Source organism: Amphichorda felina (genome assembly GCF_050947745.1).
Source record: "Amphichorda felina strain 45539 chromosome Unknown scaffold_4, whole genome shotgun sequence".
NCBI lineage: Eukaryota > Fungi > Ascomycota > Sordariomycetes > Hypocreales > Bionectriaceae > Amphichorda > Amphichorda felina.
The window spans coordinates 2,141,761-2,156,101 of record NW_028145046.1 but is presented as its reverse complement, the minus strand read 5'-3'; the positions used below and the strand labels follow the sequence as shown (position 1 = coordinate 2,156,101).

Below are 14,341 nucleotides of genomic sequence, written 5' to 3'. Positions count from 1 at the left end.
ACTCGTAACAATACGGCGAATGAGTCGCACGGATGGCCCTGAATGGATCATCGTGGACCATCATGGACCGGTGCTGCTGTGCACCCAGCCTGACCCCCACTATTTAATGACCGTTCCGACTCGGCCCTCCGACTCCGACTCCGATATCTTAACCTACCTGCAACTCGCCCTCCTCTCCAGAATCCAGACATCGCGACGAGGCATCTTAGGGATCCTCTGGAGGCCGTGGACTGACAGCTCGTCGGTGCCCCTCGAACCCCTCCAGCGCCTCCTGGCTTGACGTGATCAGCAGCCATCCCCTTACCCTAAGCGTCCAAACTCCAGGCACCCACCCTCCTTGAATGACACATCCGGACATCTTTTGACCCTCCACCTTGACCACCTAGCCTTCTGCCTCTCGTCAATCCCCTCAGTCTTAGCCACTATCCTTCCACAACCAGCAATGGGGACGCCCTTCATTACGTTCCTCGAGCCTAGCAAGCTCGAGGGGTACCAGCGCGCCGCCCCCCGAGAACTTCAACCCTCCACCATCCCCACGCCCTTCCTTGACGCCATGGAGGTCCGCGAGGAGGTCTTCGTCAAGGAACAGAACGTCCCCATCGAGAACGAGTTTGACGCCGACGACTCGCGCTCCTGCCACTGGGTCGTCTACGCCAGCGTCAACAAAACCGAGGAGCTCGAGATCCGCGATGAGACCGGCAATATCATCCGCCCTCGCAAGAGCTCAACGAAGACCACCCCCATCGGCACCATACGCCTCGTCCCCTTCCCCCACGACCCCCACCCGACCTCGGGCGGCCGGTACTGGGACGGCGTCCTGGAGGGCGAGGCCACGTCCCCCGAGCCCGCGGGTGGTGCGCCGGGCCCGAAGAAGCCCTACATCGCTGATCGCCCCACGACCTTCCATGACGGCAAGGAGCCCTACGTCAAGCTGGGACGCCTCGCCGTCGCCAAGGAGTTCCGCGGCCACCGCATCGCGGGCCTGCTCGTCAACACGGTCCTCGCCTGGCTCAAGGCCAACCCGACCTTCTTCAATCCCAGCATCAAGGAGATGGGGCTTGAGAACGTCGGCGCCACCAGCGAGCGCGACATCCCCAAGTGGAACGGCCTCGTCTGCGTCCACGCCCAGGAGCAGGTCCAGGGCGCCTGGGCGAAATGGGGGTTCCAGGTCGACGAGGGCATGGGAGAGTGGTGGGAGGAGGGCATTCCTCACGTTGGCATGTTCCAGCGTCTCGCCATCAACGCTGACCAGGTCCGCATCTGACGGAGAGAAGGGGGGCAGGGAGAAAAAAAAAGACGGCGTTGGTGTATGAATGACGACTTTTATGAGATTTGGGAGCGTATAGACAGACTGGAGTTCCGCTATACAGCCACTAGATTTAGGTTTGCGAAACAGTGAAGACTGAAACAGCAAGATTTCACACTGAGTACTCACGGTGCAGAGAGATGTTTACAGTAGCGATCGTAGAGGGATCAGATGGAATTGGAACATCCTTCATGTGCTCTCGTGGAGCCTTACTTTTATTGAGACTCTAGAGCCATTCATGACACAATCCACCGTAGCCGCGTTCCCAGACCCGAACGCAAAATGCAATTCTGAAAGATGCCAGAAACACGCCGTAAGCCCCCCCAAAAGGTAGTAATTCCCGCGCGCCCCCTTTGCTTCGCAACTTCCATTTATCGGTTGCTCTTCGCCACACGCTCCAGCTCGTCCTTCTTCTTGATGGCGTACGAGTTGCTGCTGCCCTTGGCGGCGTTGATCAGCTCCTCGGCGAGGCACTCGGCGATCGACTTGACGTTGCGGAACGAGGCCTCGCGGGCACCGGTGGTGAGCAGGGCAATGGCCTGGTTGACGCGGCGCAGGGGCGACACATCGACGGCTTGCCGGCGGACGGTACCGGCAGAGCCGATGCGGGTGGAGTCTTCGCGGGGACCGCAGTTGACGACGGCGTCGACGGCGACCTGGATGGGGTTCTGGTCGGTCATCAGGTGGATCTGGTCCATGTTAGTCCATATGCTCTCCTTTCTGTCTTGCCATCGCTAGCTTTGAAGCTGGACGAGGCCGTCTTGCTCGCTGGCTGTTTTCGTGGGGTACGTACGATCTCGAAGGCGTGGGCGACAATGCGGACGGCCATGAGCTTCTTGCCGTTGTTGCGGCCGTGCATCATGAGCGAGTTGGTCAGGCGCTCAATGATGGGGCAGTTGGCCTTGCGGAAGCGCTTGACGGCATAACGGCCAGCGGAGTGAGGGATGTAGACGGGGTTGCGGAGGGAGACGTAGTCACTGCTCAGCCAATTCCATCAGCACACTGTTCCTCAATTGTCTCCTCTCTCTCAAGAGAGATCCTCATCTCCATGGATTTTGGGCGCTCGTAAAACGTACGTCAGAGAGATATCGCGAACCTCGACATCGTAGTCCCACTTGTTGAAGAGCTTGACATTGCCAACCTCCTTGACAACGTCCTTGGGGAGAACGTCCGAGAGAACGGTGTTCTCAACCTCGATATCGCCGCCGTCAGACATGTTGGCTGTTTTGCAGGTGTTCCGGGTGCTGGCGGGTGGACTGCGGGTTAGTATTTGCAGAGGGTTCGCAGTTGGATTTTTTTCCACGTTGAGGTTGAAGGTGGGCTTGGTCGTGTAGGTCTGAATTTCTGGCTGGTGTGGGTTCTGGGCGAATCACAGCGCGGGAAAAATTCGGTACGTACCGCCGCACCGCACCCTCTTAGGGCTCGGCTGCCCTGGGCAAACTCCGGCCTTGGGAGGAGCAGTCAAGTGGGATGGGCCTCTCGAATGCTTTGCCAAAAATTCCGTTCCTCAACACTCCCGTTCGACGACATCACATCAAGACAAAATGGTTCGTTTGCGCCCACTCTCCACGACGACGACGACCATTCAGGATGAATCGCTGACCTCTTTTTCTTCGAAATTTACAGGCGCCCGCAGCTGGAGCTAAGAAGCAGAAGAAGAAGTGGTCCAAGGGCAAGGTCAAGGACAAGGCCCAGCACGCCGTCATCCTCGACAAGACCACCTCTGAGAAGCTCTACAAGGATGTCCAGTCCTACCGCCTCGTCACCATCGCTACTCTCGTCGACCGCATGAAGATCAACGGCTCGCTGGCCCGCAAGTGCCTCGACGACCTCGAGGAGAAGGGCATGATCAAGCCCGTCGTCACGCACAGCAAGATGAAGATCTACAGTAGGACCCCCCTCCCTTTGTGAATTGAGAAGATTCTCCAAAGACCTGGCCATGCTGACAATGTCGCCGCAGCTCGCGTTGTTGGCACCTCGTAAGTCAACCTGGCGAACGAACTTGCAACTCGGGATTACGGCGTCGGGATGGCGTGCATGATAGAAAAGCCGCAAGGTTGATAGGCGGTGCAAGGCAAACAAATGCCTGATTGGGACACTTTTCATGCTCGGTATAGCATATGGACCGGAACCTGCCTCCGCAAACGGCGACGAAATGAAAGACCTTCGTAAAATCATAATGCCTCTCGCTCCCCCTATGCCAGTGATGCCAGTTAGAATTGGATAGTATGCTGGCCTCCCACACTCGAACCGTCGGTCTACCTGTTGTAGCACTTGGTAATCTGTATCTGGCCACTCTCCGACAACGTAAAAGAAACCTCCGAATATGTTGGTCTTCGTGAAGACTATTCGTATGTGCAGGCGGAAGGTCTACAACGCTAGAGGGACAGCGTCATGGTTTTCGAGGCACCTATCTGCGTAGTGGAGTAGTTTTGGACACTACTATATGCTTTGTACAATATTTGTCTAATACTATTATTATGCTGTGCGGGTTGAATGGTATAGCTCTATTGCGGTTGCATCTGCTGGGAAGTCTGCTATATCTGTATCATGGTGCAATGCGAAGTTGTGCCCCCAAAATGGAAACTTGCGATGACCGTTAACCCATTTTAACCTATTCGCGCAACCAACCGTACCTATTAGTAGGACCTACCTAGTACTATGCTCACCGTATTTCTATGTTATAAAAGCATACGGAGTATTTTCATGAGCTACATAGGACGTAGTACGATGCGTACTTGGCGCGGGCGACCCCCGATTTTGGAGATAGGCTCTCGATAGAGCATAGATTTCTTCCTGAGCGGCCGAAATCTTTCAGGCGGTCGAGAAAGATCTTAGTACCCTTTAGAGACCCTATCTACGCTTTTTAATCGTCTGCGAAAACGGTGTCATGCGCGTAAGTACTTTGTACGAGCAGCTCAGGGCTTAGCTATTATACAGCACGGGCTGAAGTCCGCACACGGGAGATTGGCACTTTCCGATAATAGCCCGCATCTCAGGTACTACGAGTAGATACGAATGCTCTATGCTTAGTATATGAGTAGTACTGCGAATACTCGTGGGTACTTGCACGAGTGATATGATGTACTCGTATGAAGTAGATCTGAGCTGTTGATGGGACTCTCGATCTGGATTCTCCCGAGGCAGGGTGGTACGAGCTATGAAGGGTCATGCAGGCTCTTCGGCCCTCTTCGGCCAGCTGCAACACCTGTTAGGGACTCACGATAGAGCAGAAGGATGCAATTGATGCAGGCAGCGGGATTTGCGACAAACGTGGCCCTAACTCGCCTACAATTGCTACGAAATGCAATGTTACTAGGCAATTCGTGCGTGCAATGTTCATGACAAACATCTCCACATGCCATGAGGTCGTGTCGGATCTTATCATTCTGACTTGCCATTCGAGTCGTAGAAATTGAAATGTGTTCGGAAATCGGAAAATCGCCCCAAGGGCAAACGATATCGCTGGAGGTTCGGGAATACCGAGGAGCCCGGGCGGGAATCTGAGCCACCAATGAGGGGCGCCATTGAGTTCGTCCAGTCGGGCCACATGGTAGCGAGAAATGGGATCCACGATGCCGAGTCAGCAGGGGATGTGGTGTCGGGTTCCATACTGGGCAGAGGCTCAGAGCGTGAGTTTCGATGACGATGGAACCCAAGATGCAACCGTCTCGGACGGCCTCGAATCGAGCGTAAGGTGGCTGAATCCGTCGGGGCCCGTCTGAGTCGGATAAACGGGGACCCCTATTAAATGAGGGAGGCAAGGCACCGTTTAAGCTCGGCTGTCTTTGTTTTTGGCCACAATGGCCAGTGGGGCTGGACGTGGGATTTTAAGGTGAGCATCCAATGAAGTTTGGTGACATCCACCGAGGAGAGTCAGTAGGGAGGCGGATTACGACGAGGGCGACCCGCCAACCCAGGGGCGACGGGAACGACGGAGATTCGAAGAGAGATGGCATTGTGAAAGCAGCAGAGCGAGGCACTGGCGTTGATATTTATCTTGTACTGGAGTCGGAGTGCTCGGATGATGCAGAGGACGCCAGGAGTGCCGAAGTCGAAACATGGGAGGGCTAGGCAGGAGTGAGATTATCGGGGCGAACCGGCATCTCGCTTTTGCCTTTTGGCAGGGGGCTTTTAGGTGGCCTTTGGGCGGCCTTCTACGAGTAGGTACTGAGGCTGAGGGGTGGCTATTACCTGAGTGCTGGCTTCCAGGCTTCTTGGTAGCCTTCTGGCCTGAGGAGTGAGGCTGCAAGCCACCTGTTAGGCAACTGAGGCGTGTTGCCGTGGTAAAGGGAAAAAAATTACTGGGGCACCAGCGGCTGGGGGCCCCAGTTCCCCTTGACTGGTGCTTGACTGGTGAGCGCTTTAGCGCGGCGCCGGGAAGATTCGCTATCAAAAGCTGTCCCCTTCCTAGGCCCGGCCGCAATTTTTTTCCCTCCCACCCCCCAAACACCCAGTCGGTGCAGGATTTATTTCGCTCGACCCGTCCGAGGAATCTTCTTCCTTTCCTACTTCTTCATCCACTTCCGTTCAATCTCCCCTCAGTCTTTTTTCTCTGTTCATTCACGAGAAAGCAGTCAAGATGTCTCAAGAAAAGCCTACCACGGTCCTGGGCATGCCGGTAAGTCGCGATCCCCCCTGTTGCCTTGAAGCATCGCGTCCGCGATAGGTTGTTTCCAGGGAGATGCCATTGGCTTTCAACAGTTGTCACATCCATTGCGCGTTCTCTATACGCTGCGAGATGTTTTGACGATATGTAAAGCATTGGCTTTCTCGGTAGCACCTTGTCGGCGCGGCGCAGATCGGGCAGAAAAAAAAACTTCAGCCTCCTTGGCTGGCGATAGAACAGAAGGCTAACGTGTCCTGCAGCCCTTCGTGGCCGACTTCCTGAGTACGTTTGAACATCCCTCTCTCGCTTCGTCATCAATCGAATCGAACACGGATGCTGTTACGACGGCTCCCGATTGATCACGACGCGCAACTTCTCGAGCCAACATGACATTGTCTAACTAACTTTGACAGTGGGTGGTGTCTCCGCCGCCGTCTCGAAGACTGCCGCTGCTCCCATTGAGCGTGTCAAGCTCCTCATCCAGAACCAGGTTTGTCATTCCCGACACACTCAACGATGCGCCCTCACCCTGGCGCCACTCGTGAGTTTGATGTGAGCCCAGGCTGACCCATTCCTCAGGATGAGATGATCAAGTCTGGTCGTCTTGAGAGCCGCTACACTGGCATTGGCAACTGCTTCAAGCGCACCATTGCCGATGAGGGTGTCATGTCCCTGTGGCGTGGTAACACTGCCAACGTCATCCGTTACTTCCCTACCCAGGCCCTGAACTTCGCTTTCCGTGACAAGTTCAAGAAGATGTTCGGCTTCAAGAAGGAGCGTGATGGCTATGCCCTCTGGATGGCCGGTAACCTGGCCTCCGGTGGTGCTGCTGGTGCCACCTCCATGCTTTTCGTCTACTCCCTGGATTACGCCCGTACCCGTCTCGCCAACGACGCCAAGCACGCCAAGACCGGTGGTGCCCGCCAGTTCAACGGTCTCATTGATGTCTACCGCAAGACCATCGCCTCTGACGGTGTTGCCGGTCTCTACCGTGGTTTCATGCCCTCCGTCGCTGGTATCATCGTCTACCGTGGTCTCTACTTCGGCATGTACGACTCCTTCAAGCCTCTTCTGCCCAAGTCCATGGAGGGTAACTTCCTTGCCAACTTCGCTCTCGGCTGGTGCGTCACCACTGGTGCCGGTATCGCCGCCTACCCTCTTGACACCATCCGCCGTCGCATGATGATGACCTCCGGTGAGGCCGTCAAGTACAAGAACTCCCTCGACGCTGCCCGCCAGATCATTGCCGCCAACGGTGTCAAGTCCCTGTTCAACGGTGCCGGTGCCAACATCCTCCGTGGTGTTGCCGGTGCTGGTGTCCTGTCCATCTACGACCAGCTCCAGGTCCTGATGTTCGGCAAGGCCTTCAAGTAAACAACTCGCTGCTGAGTTCGTTGAAGAAGGATGGAGATGATGGGCTAATCACAGAGGCATGATTCGGTGGCCTCTGGTGTGATAAAAGGGGAGAGAACGGAAGATCCTGGAAGGGGAAAGGGTGGCAGATATCCCGAATTGGTTCTCTGGAACAGCTGCTTCCCGCGGTTTAGACTGGCATCGGCATGGCGTTGCTCGTTTTTGGCTCTGCCATGCTTTTCATCTAGGTCGCTGTAATTTATACACTCACGCAATTTTCCCTTGCTGTAACCTTTATTTAAGATTCCGATCCTACTTGCATCATCATCAATCGTGACTTGTTTGCCTCCTTGATCGCGTACTGGCCACCGCCTCAGACTCTTGTCTTCCAGTTGGTGACGGTCTTCCCAGTAAATCATGTGATCACCCGTGTGCAAGTATCCCCACCAATCTCCAACCCACCGTCGGCGACGCGTCCTTCTTGCACGACGCGTTCCATGAACTCGGTAACGAGAACAGACCGTCCGAATCGAACCCTCATTGCCAGTTGAAATCGTCTCAACCCCAATGCCTCCACAGCCCACATCCGAAGGTGGCGGCGCCCGGCGCGGGCGCCCCAAAGGCGGCAAGAACAGCACCAAAGCCGCCGCCAAGCCAAGCGACGAAGATCCGCCGTCCAGCAATCCATTTGCGTCATCTGACAACGAAGAGGATGTGCAAGAAGTGGAAACGGAAGAAGGGCGGCCCAGGGCCATAGCACGGGGCGCGGGACAGGACGAAGACGAGGACCAACAGCCGGACAAGACGATACCGCGGGACCTGCTGACGCGGCTGCTGCACGAGTTCTTCGCCAAGGACGCGACGAGGATATCCAAGGACGCGAATGCGGCGGTGGGCAAGTACGTCGATGTATTTGTGAAGGAAGCCATCGCGAGGACGGCGGTGGAGAAGAGAGGTGGCTTTCTAGAGGTGAGTCCCGCACGGCGACCCCAAGGCACTTGAGCGAGGCTATTTGGACCGGTTGCTGACACGAGATGTACAGGTTGAAGATCTGGAGAAGGTGACACCGCAGTTGCTCCTAGATCTATGAGCATAGCGGGGAGCTGGAGATGGAGAGACAGCGTGCTATCCTAATTTATTCGGCCGATTCCTACAACTTTTGCAGAGCAAGGTGTGTTTCTGGCATACATAAGACATTGCGTGTGGCTCTAGCTGACCCCTGCACAGTATTTAACTGCATCGTAACGACCAGAGAGCCCGACGAAGGGCAGAACCACTACGACTGCTGAACCCGGAAGGTCACTTTATGCTGTGAACTCAGAGACCTCCTGCTGAGAGTAGCGGACGCTCGCCTGGCAATGGCCCTGATACCATGGGATACTCCTATTACCGCTCAACATAGCGTGCGTAATAGGGATCGTAGTTTAGCGGCGCCGCAGGTTTAGCGCGCTGGCAGATCTGCGCTGATGGGATACGCCTACTGTTACGAAAATGAACAGCCTCTTGTGGCCGAGTAGCAGCGACAAACACTACATTGACGGGTAAGAGAAAGGCATCTCGAGCTTCTATCCGACGTCAAATAATACCGGGTCCTCTGGGTTTGGCTATTGCCCTGACGCGATACCTTGTTAGACACTGCTAGAACCCACCTCGGATTGAGTTCGACCGCAGGGATTTGAATTATCAACGGTTGCTAGCGAAACTATAATTGACAATCTCCATTGTCCTTTGAAATACCATTTCACGAAAAACGAATGCGTCCTAGCCTTGGTGAACTGAGGCGGCGTGACTGTTCTGGCAGGTTGAAACCGGGGGCGTCTCGCAAGTGTCGGAGCCTCCGCGGTGAAGCACATCCGGCCTCGACACCGCAACGCATCGTCAGACAATCCTCAGTAGCCGCCAGAGCGCACCAAAACTTGTTCCCAATTATATTCCTCGTGGAAGGAATTGTTTGAAAGTTAACCTCGCGACCTAGAATCTCGGCGCCAACCACCACATAGCCATGGCCAGCCATGGGCCTCGCCCTTAACGCCATGCCTCCCAGACTGTCTGATCTTGCCCCTTGGCGCGATACTCTCCGACACGGAATGGCTCAAAACTGGCTGGAAGGGGCCGGCATGCTCGCAGCCTGTGGCGAGGAAAGGCACTTGCAATAAAAGACGAGATAGTTGGCCGCCTGTTTGGCTCTCGGCCCTCTTACATCTTCTTCATGTCTGAATTTATTGTTGTCTTTTCTCTTGCCTGTGTCTAATATCCGTACTTCTTTATTCGCTCAACCTTTTTTGCACCAGTCTTGGAAGCACGCCGTCGGTCTCTGGAAGACCATTCCCCTCATTCTCTTCTCCTGCTTTAGATATTCAGATTGCAAAGATGCGTCTTTCATCGCTTGTGGCAGCGACGCTGGCCACCGCCGCTCAGGGTAAGTCCACCCAACGTATGGCCTCGTTGGAGGTACCATGACTGACAGATCCTCTCAGCCGTCGACGTGCAGGTCGTCTATGTGGGCCAGAACCCTGCGAGCAATACAACAGGCGCCAAGTTCTGGCCGGAGAGCATCAAGGCAGAGCCCGGCTCCATGGTGCAGTTCCAGTTTTGGGCCGGGAACCACACCGTCACCCAGTCGTCCTTTGACAACCCGTGTACGCCCCTTGAGGCCCCCGCCAATGCGACGGGGGCGTCGGGAATCAAGTCCGGGTTCCAGCCTGTGGATATGAGCATGCCGGATGGCCAGATCCCCACGTATACTGTCTGGATCAACGACACGAGCCCGCTGTGGTTCTACTGCGGCCAGGGGACGCACTGCCAGGGCGGCATGGTCATGGGCATCAATATTAAGTGAGTCCCAGCCCATTAAGTGAGCAGACGTATTGGTATATCTAGACGCTAACAACGCCCCAGCGAGAGCTCCGAGAAGACCCTAGACGCTTACAAGACGGCCGCTGCTGCGGTCAGCACTGGGGGCGATGCTGGTTCAGGGTCCGGTGACTCGGGAAGCGGCTCAGATAACAACACTAGCGGCGATGCTGACAATATTGGCGATCCGCCCGGGTCTGGGGCTTCGGGGCTTGCATCCTCGAGCACAATACTGTTGTTGTTCGGCGCAGCCGTGGCCTTGTACAGCGGAGTGTAATGGGGCCATTTCGGGTCAGGAAGAGAAGGCTGCCATTTATGGGGAAGTAATACCCTTAGTATGGGACATATGTTGCGCTAGGGTTGGGAAAATGAGTATTGCGAGGTTCGAGGCAAATGTTTTGATGCGTGCCCAAATGGTAGGCGTGTTATATAGCATCGGGGACAATCCATTCACTGTTCGCTGCATCCACAGGTCACATATGAGTTGACATAATTTTTCTTTTTCGTACCATGGGGGATCGATCTCGTTCGAGCATTTAGACCTTGGGGATCTTTCTCTTCGACCGCCCCTTCTGGGCCGGCGCACAGAGCTCGCGCTGCGGCAGCTTCTCCAGCCACCCTTCCTCGTGCTTGAGGTAGCCGACCCTGTTGTACTTCTTGCTGTTGGCGAAGAAGTCGACCCAGTGCTTAAGCGCCTTGTGCGCCTTGTCCCGGGCTGTATCCAGCTCCTCGGCACGCATCCTGTCCAGCTCCTCCGCCGTCCAGTGGGCGTCCGTCTCCGGGTCGTCGATCGGCAGGTACATGACCTCGATGCCGCGGATGTCCGGGGTGAGGTCATCGGCGAAGCAACCCGTGACGTAGGCGCGCGAGGCGTCACGGCCGGCGAAGAAGCTGTAGGAGCCGCCGGGGCCGTAGATGTGGCGCCCGTTGGAGACATCGTAGACGGTGCCGTTGATGGCCAGGTAGATGGGCTTCTCGGGGTCCTCACCATTGTAGATGGAGAGCTCCTCGGTCGTCAGATACACAGGGGCGCGCTGGGGTGAAGATCATGTTAGCCATTGATGGTGATTAGGAGGGGTATGGGACTGCCGAGGTCCCTGTCTGTCAGCAGAGAGCGTACAAACTGTTCCTTCCACCAGTCGACCTTCATGTAGTCTGGCTTCTGGACGCCGCCCCAGAACCAACTACCCCCGCCAGTAACTACATAGCTGAGACCGCAGGAGGCAACGAAGAGGAAGCTAATGACCCGCAGGATGTCGACCCAGGGTGTGTACTCTTCATCCTCGTCGTCATCGTCGTTGCGCTGGTTCTTGGGCTTGGCATCGACGGCCTTGTCAGCCTGGGCCTTGCGCTGGCGAAGCTCCGAGTCTGCCATGGTGAAAAAGAGAAACCTAAGGTGTTGGCCTCTTTAAGTCGACAATGTCGTGCAGGTGTGAGGACAGAGACTCAGAGTTAAGGCAAGGTGGCAGTCTGGAGTCTGTACAGATACTAACTGCACTTTGCCGGACATGCTGGTTCCGGACCCTGAAACCTTTAATTCGCTTACGCCCTCATTCTGATTTCCACGCCCACTAATTGCAGGCTGCAGTGGGTAATTTGACCTAATTTCACTTAATATCACCCCCACTGTGGTGACAAACATTACCCCACTTCTGTGATTGCGCCCAGCCACTCATGACGCAGGAAAAGGCAACCGTTGCTAGGCAACGTGATTAGCACTATAATTTTCTTGGCGGCTTGGTTGGTAAACACGCACTTTATCGATCTGCTCCACTGCTCTGACATCCCCCCTCTCACAACTTCAACATCACCCGATTTGAGAGTTCGGCGAAACGCCAGCGATATATTACATCTGCGCCTACTCATTGCGAACGAAGCAAGCACCAGCAGAATAAGACCAATGGAATCGGAGTCTAGCCAGCCGGGCACTCCAGCCGGCGGGCCGCTCCGCGCCGTCACCCAGGAGCGTGTGAACCAGCAGCGCGACTCGTCCACATCCGTCCACGATAAGATCAGCCAGTTCAACAACCTTAGCATAGCCATGCAGACCAAGCAGCTCGAGCGTAAGACGGCCGACGCCGCGCTCAAGCGCGCGATGCTGGGCCGCGAGGAAGCCGAGGTTGAGCTCCGCAAGCACAAGGAGGAGCTCCGTGCCCTGCGCAAGGCCGTCGAGGAGGGCAAGGAGCGCGAGCGCCGCGTGGGTGAGCGCCTTGAGACCGTCATGGTAAGTTGGCACTGCGCTGCGCCTTGGTTTGATGGACCGCACCATCATCCAGCTCGATGCTGAGTCGAATTTAGGAAAACTACGGCCGAGCCAAGGAGACACACGCACACACACAGACCCTATGGGAAAAGGAGATCCGCCGAGCCAGGAAAGAGACTTTCAAGACACAATCAACAAACGTCAAGCTGCAAGAAGAACTCAAGACCACCCGCACCGCCGTCAAGATCCTCGAAGAGAGCCTCGGGCGCGAAAAGGAGCGCAGCCGTGTGCGCGAGCAGGAAGCCTTCGAAGCCCGGTATCAGATTGTGGGCGTCCAGGAGCAGCTCGACAACGCCCTAGCACGCATTAAAGTTGTCGAGCAGGAGCGTGATGCCTTCAAGACGGCTGCTAAGAACGAGGAGGTGGCACGCATCGCTGCCGAGGGGCGCATTCCCCTGCCGCAAGCGCAGAATCCCAACGATGAGTTCGCCTCGCCGCCGAAGAAGTCTCAGAAGAAGAGAAAGATCAGCAGCAGGCCGGACCCGCGATACTCCCTGTCGACTATGGAGATCGAGTCTTCGGTTGCGACAGAGTTGGAGATTGAGGAGCTGAACGACCGGGTCCAATGGGAGAAGCAACGGGCAGACCGCGCCGCGGAGAGGATTGAGTTCCTGGAGGCTGAATGCCAGATGAAGTGCTGCCCCTGCGGGAGGTCAAAGTCAAGGCCACTAGCAACCCATGGTGCATCACCCCGCCATACCAAGCAGTCACCGCCTCGAAGTGTTGAGGTTGCTGTTGTGCAAGAGGTTGATGTTCCTGCCAATGAACCGGTCGAGGAGTCTGCCATGGAGGCTGTCGAAGAAGTTGTTGAGGAAGCTATCCTGGAGCCTGTTGAGGAGCCCGCCATGGAGCGTCTGGCGGAGCCTGTCGAGGCTCATGTCGAAGAGCATGTCGAGGACCATCTTGTGGAGCCTGTTCGGAGACATGTCGAGGAGCCGGTCATGGAACCTCCCATGGAGGCTGTCTTGGAACACGTCGTGGTCCCCGAAGAATCTCCACAACATCAAGAGGAAGAGATGCGAGATATTGTCAGTCCCCCACGTCCAGAGCTGCAGCCTGAGACCGATCTAGCTCCCCCAAGATCGAAGAAGGGGCCCCGACTTAGCACCATCTTCTGCCCCAAGGAAGGCATCTTCCGCACAGTCTCCGAGCAGGAGGCCGAGGCTCTTGAGGCGCAAAAGGAGGCTGAGGTCATCATCGCAGACGTCCCTGAGGCAGAGGACCTTGAGGCCCCAAGGCCTGTTGAGCAGGAGTATGAGCCCGAGCCCGAGCCCGAGCATGAGTTTGGGAAAAACCTTCGCATGTACGCAAGAACTCCCTCTGTCGATCCTCCCACCTTCGCCCTCCTGGGCCAGCAACGAGTTTCTCTTATGTCGCTCCTCAACGCTCCACACAATTATGCTCACGAAGCTCCTGTGGCAAGGGTCCCTATGGTGCCTGACCTTGCCGATTCCCATCACCATGGCAATGGCGAGGAGCACCCCGTCGAGAACGGTGTCCGGGAGCCATCGTACGAGTTCGAGCCTCGAGAATCACTCGAGCCCCGCCCACATACTTCCGCGACTTTGTACACGACAGTGACGACAACCGTCCCCGTGCGCGACGAGAATTTCCAGCGCGAGTCGTCTTCTTCTCTAAATGAGAAGCTCCGCACACCCTCGCACAGCAGCGACGCCAGCTTCGACATCACAAACCCCGCCCTAACGCCAACAATGACACGCGAGGAGGCGCTGGCTAAGATCCGGGAGAGGAGGGGGCGAGCACGCAGCGCTGCCAACGGGACAGCTACGCCACACAAGAAGATGCTCCAAGGAAAGGACAGGAGGGAGATGAGTGCACCGACGGCAAGGACCGGTGGCAAGTTGAGATCATGAAACCAGAGACAGATGTATGATTTTGTGGCGACACCGACCCTTTTTCTGCATTGCATTCGAGCAGGGCGCATCGGTGGGATTCC

General features: G+C 56.1%; 8 protein-coding genes across 8 annotated transcripts; 6 read left to right on the top strand and 2 right to left on the bottom strand.

Annotated features, from left to right (window-relative positions):
• Positions 1-442: 442 nt before the first annotated feature.
• On the top strand, positions 443-1,264 carry ACO1O0_004461 (acyl-CoA N-acyltransferase; the record flags this gene model as incomplete). Its single annotated transcript, XM_083193900.1, has 1 exon — positions 443-1,264. One exon carries the CDS (start codon positions 443-445, stop codon positions 1,262-1,264), a length of 822 nt encoding a protein of 273 aa, XP_083050848.1.
• A 413-nt stretch (positions 1,265-1,677) lies between these two features.
• Positions 1,678-2,522, bottom strand: RPS5 (40S ribosomal protein uS7; the record flags this gene model as incomplete). Its single annotated transcript, XM_083193899.1, has 3 exons — positions 1,678-1,995; positions 2,100-2,283; positions 2,383-2,522. The coding sequence occupies 3 exons, from the start codon at positions 2,520-2,522 to the stop codon at positions 1,678-1,680; spliced, it is 642 nt and encodes a 213-aa protein (XP_083050847.1).
• A 328-nt stretch (positions 2,523-2,850) lies between these two features.
• Positions 2,851-3,217, top strand: RPS25 (40S ribosomal protein eS25; the record flags this gene model as incomplete). The annotated part of the gene is made up of 2 exons (XM_083193898.1): positions 2,851-2,853; positions 2,933-3,217. 2 exons carry the CDS (start codon positions 2,851-2,853, stop codon positions 3,215-3,217), a joined length of 288 nt encoding a protein of 95 aa, XP_083050846.1.
• Positions 3,218-5,888: 2,671 nt separating this feature from the next.
• PET9 (mitochondrial carrier domain-containing protein) lies at positions 5,889-7,289 on the top strand (the record flags this gene model as incomplete). The annotated part of the gene is made up of 4 exons (XM_083193897.1): positions 5,889-5,927; positions 6,176-6,197; positions 6,329-6,405; positions 6,495-7,289. The coding sequence occupies 4 exons, from the start codon at positions 5,889-5,891 to the stop codon at positions 7,287-7,289; spliced, it is 933 nt and encodes a 310-aa protein (XP_083050845.1).
• Positions 7,290-7,835: 546 nt separating this feature from the next.
• Positions 7,836-8,358, top strand: ACO1O0_004457 (CENP-S associating centromere protein X-domain-containing protein; the record flags this gene model as incomplete). The annotated part of the gene is made up of 2 exons (XM_083193896.1): positions 7,836-8,237; positions 8,311-8,358. The coding sequence occupies 2 exons, from the start codon at positions 7,836-7,838 to the stop codon at positions 8,356-8,358; spliced, it is 450 nt and encodes a 149-aa protein (XP_083050844.1).
• A 1,280-nt stretch (positions 8,359-9,638) lies between these two features.
• ACO1O0_004456 (cupredoxin domain-containing protein) lies at positions 9,639-10,398 on the top strand (the record flags this gene model as incomplete). The annotated part of the gene is made up of 3 exons (XM_083193895.1): positions 9,639-9,687; positions 9,746-10,103; positions 10,167-10,398. 3 exons carry the CDS (start codon positions 9,639-9,641, stop codon positions 10,396-10,398), a joined length of 639 nt encoding a protein of 212 aa, XP_083050843.1.
• Positions 10,399-10,657: 259 nt separating this feature from the next.
• Positions 10,658-11,496, bottom strand: ACO1O0_004455 (cytochrome b5-like heme/steroid binding domain-containing protein; the record flags this gene model as incomplete). The annotated part of the gene is made up of 2 exons (XM_083193894.1): positions 10,658-11,155; positions 11,242-11,496. The coding sequence occupies 2 exons, from the start codon at positions 11,494-11,496 to the stop codon at positions 10,658-10,660; spliced, it is 753 nt and encodes a 250-aa protein (XP_083050842.1).
• Positions 11,497-12,021: 525 nt separating this feature from the next.
• Positions 12,022-14,258, top strand: ACO1O0_004454 (uncharacterized protein; the record flags this gene model as incomplete). Its single annotated transcript, XM_083193893.1, has 2 exons — positions 12,022-12,345; positions 12,420-14,258. The coding sequence occupies 2 exons, from the start codon at positions 12,022-12,024 to the stop codon at positions 14,256-14,258; spliced, it is 2,163 nt and encodes a 720-aa protein (XP_083050841.1).
• Positions 14,259-14,341: the final 83 nt, after the last annotated feature.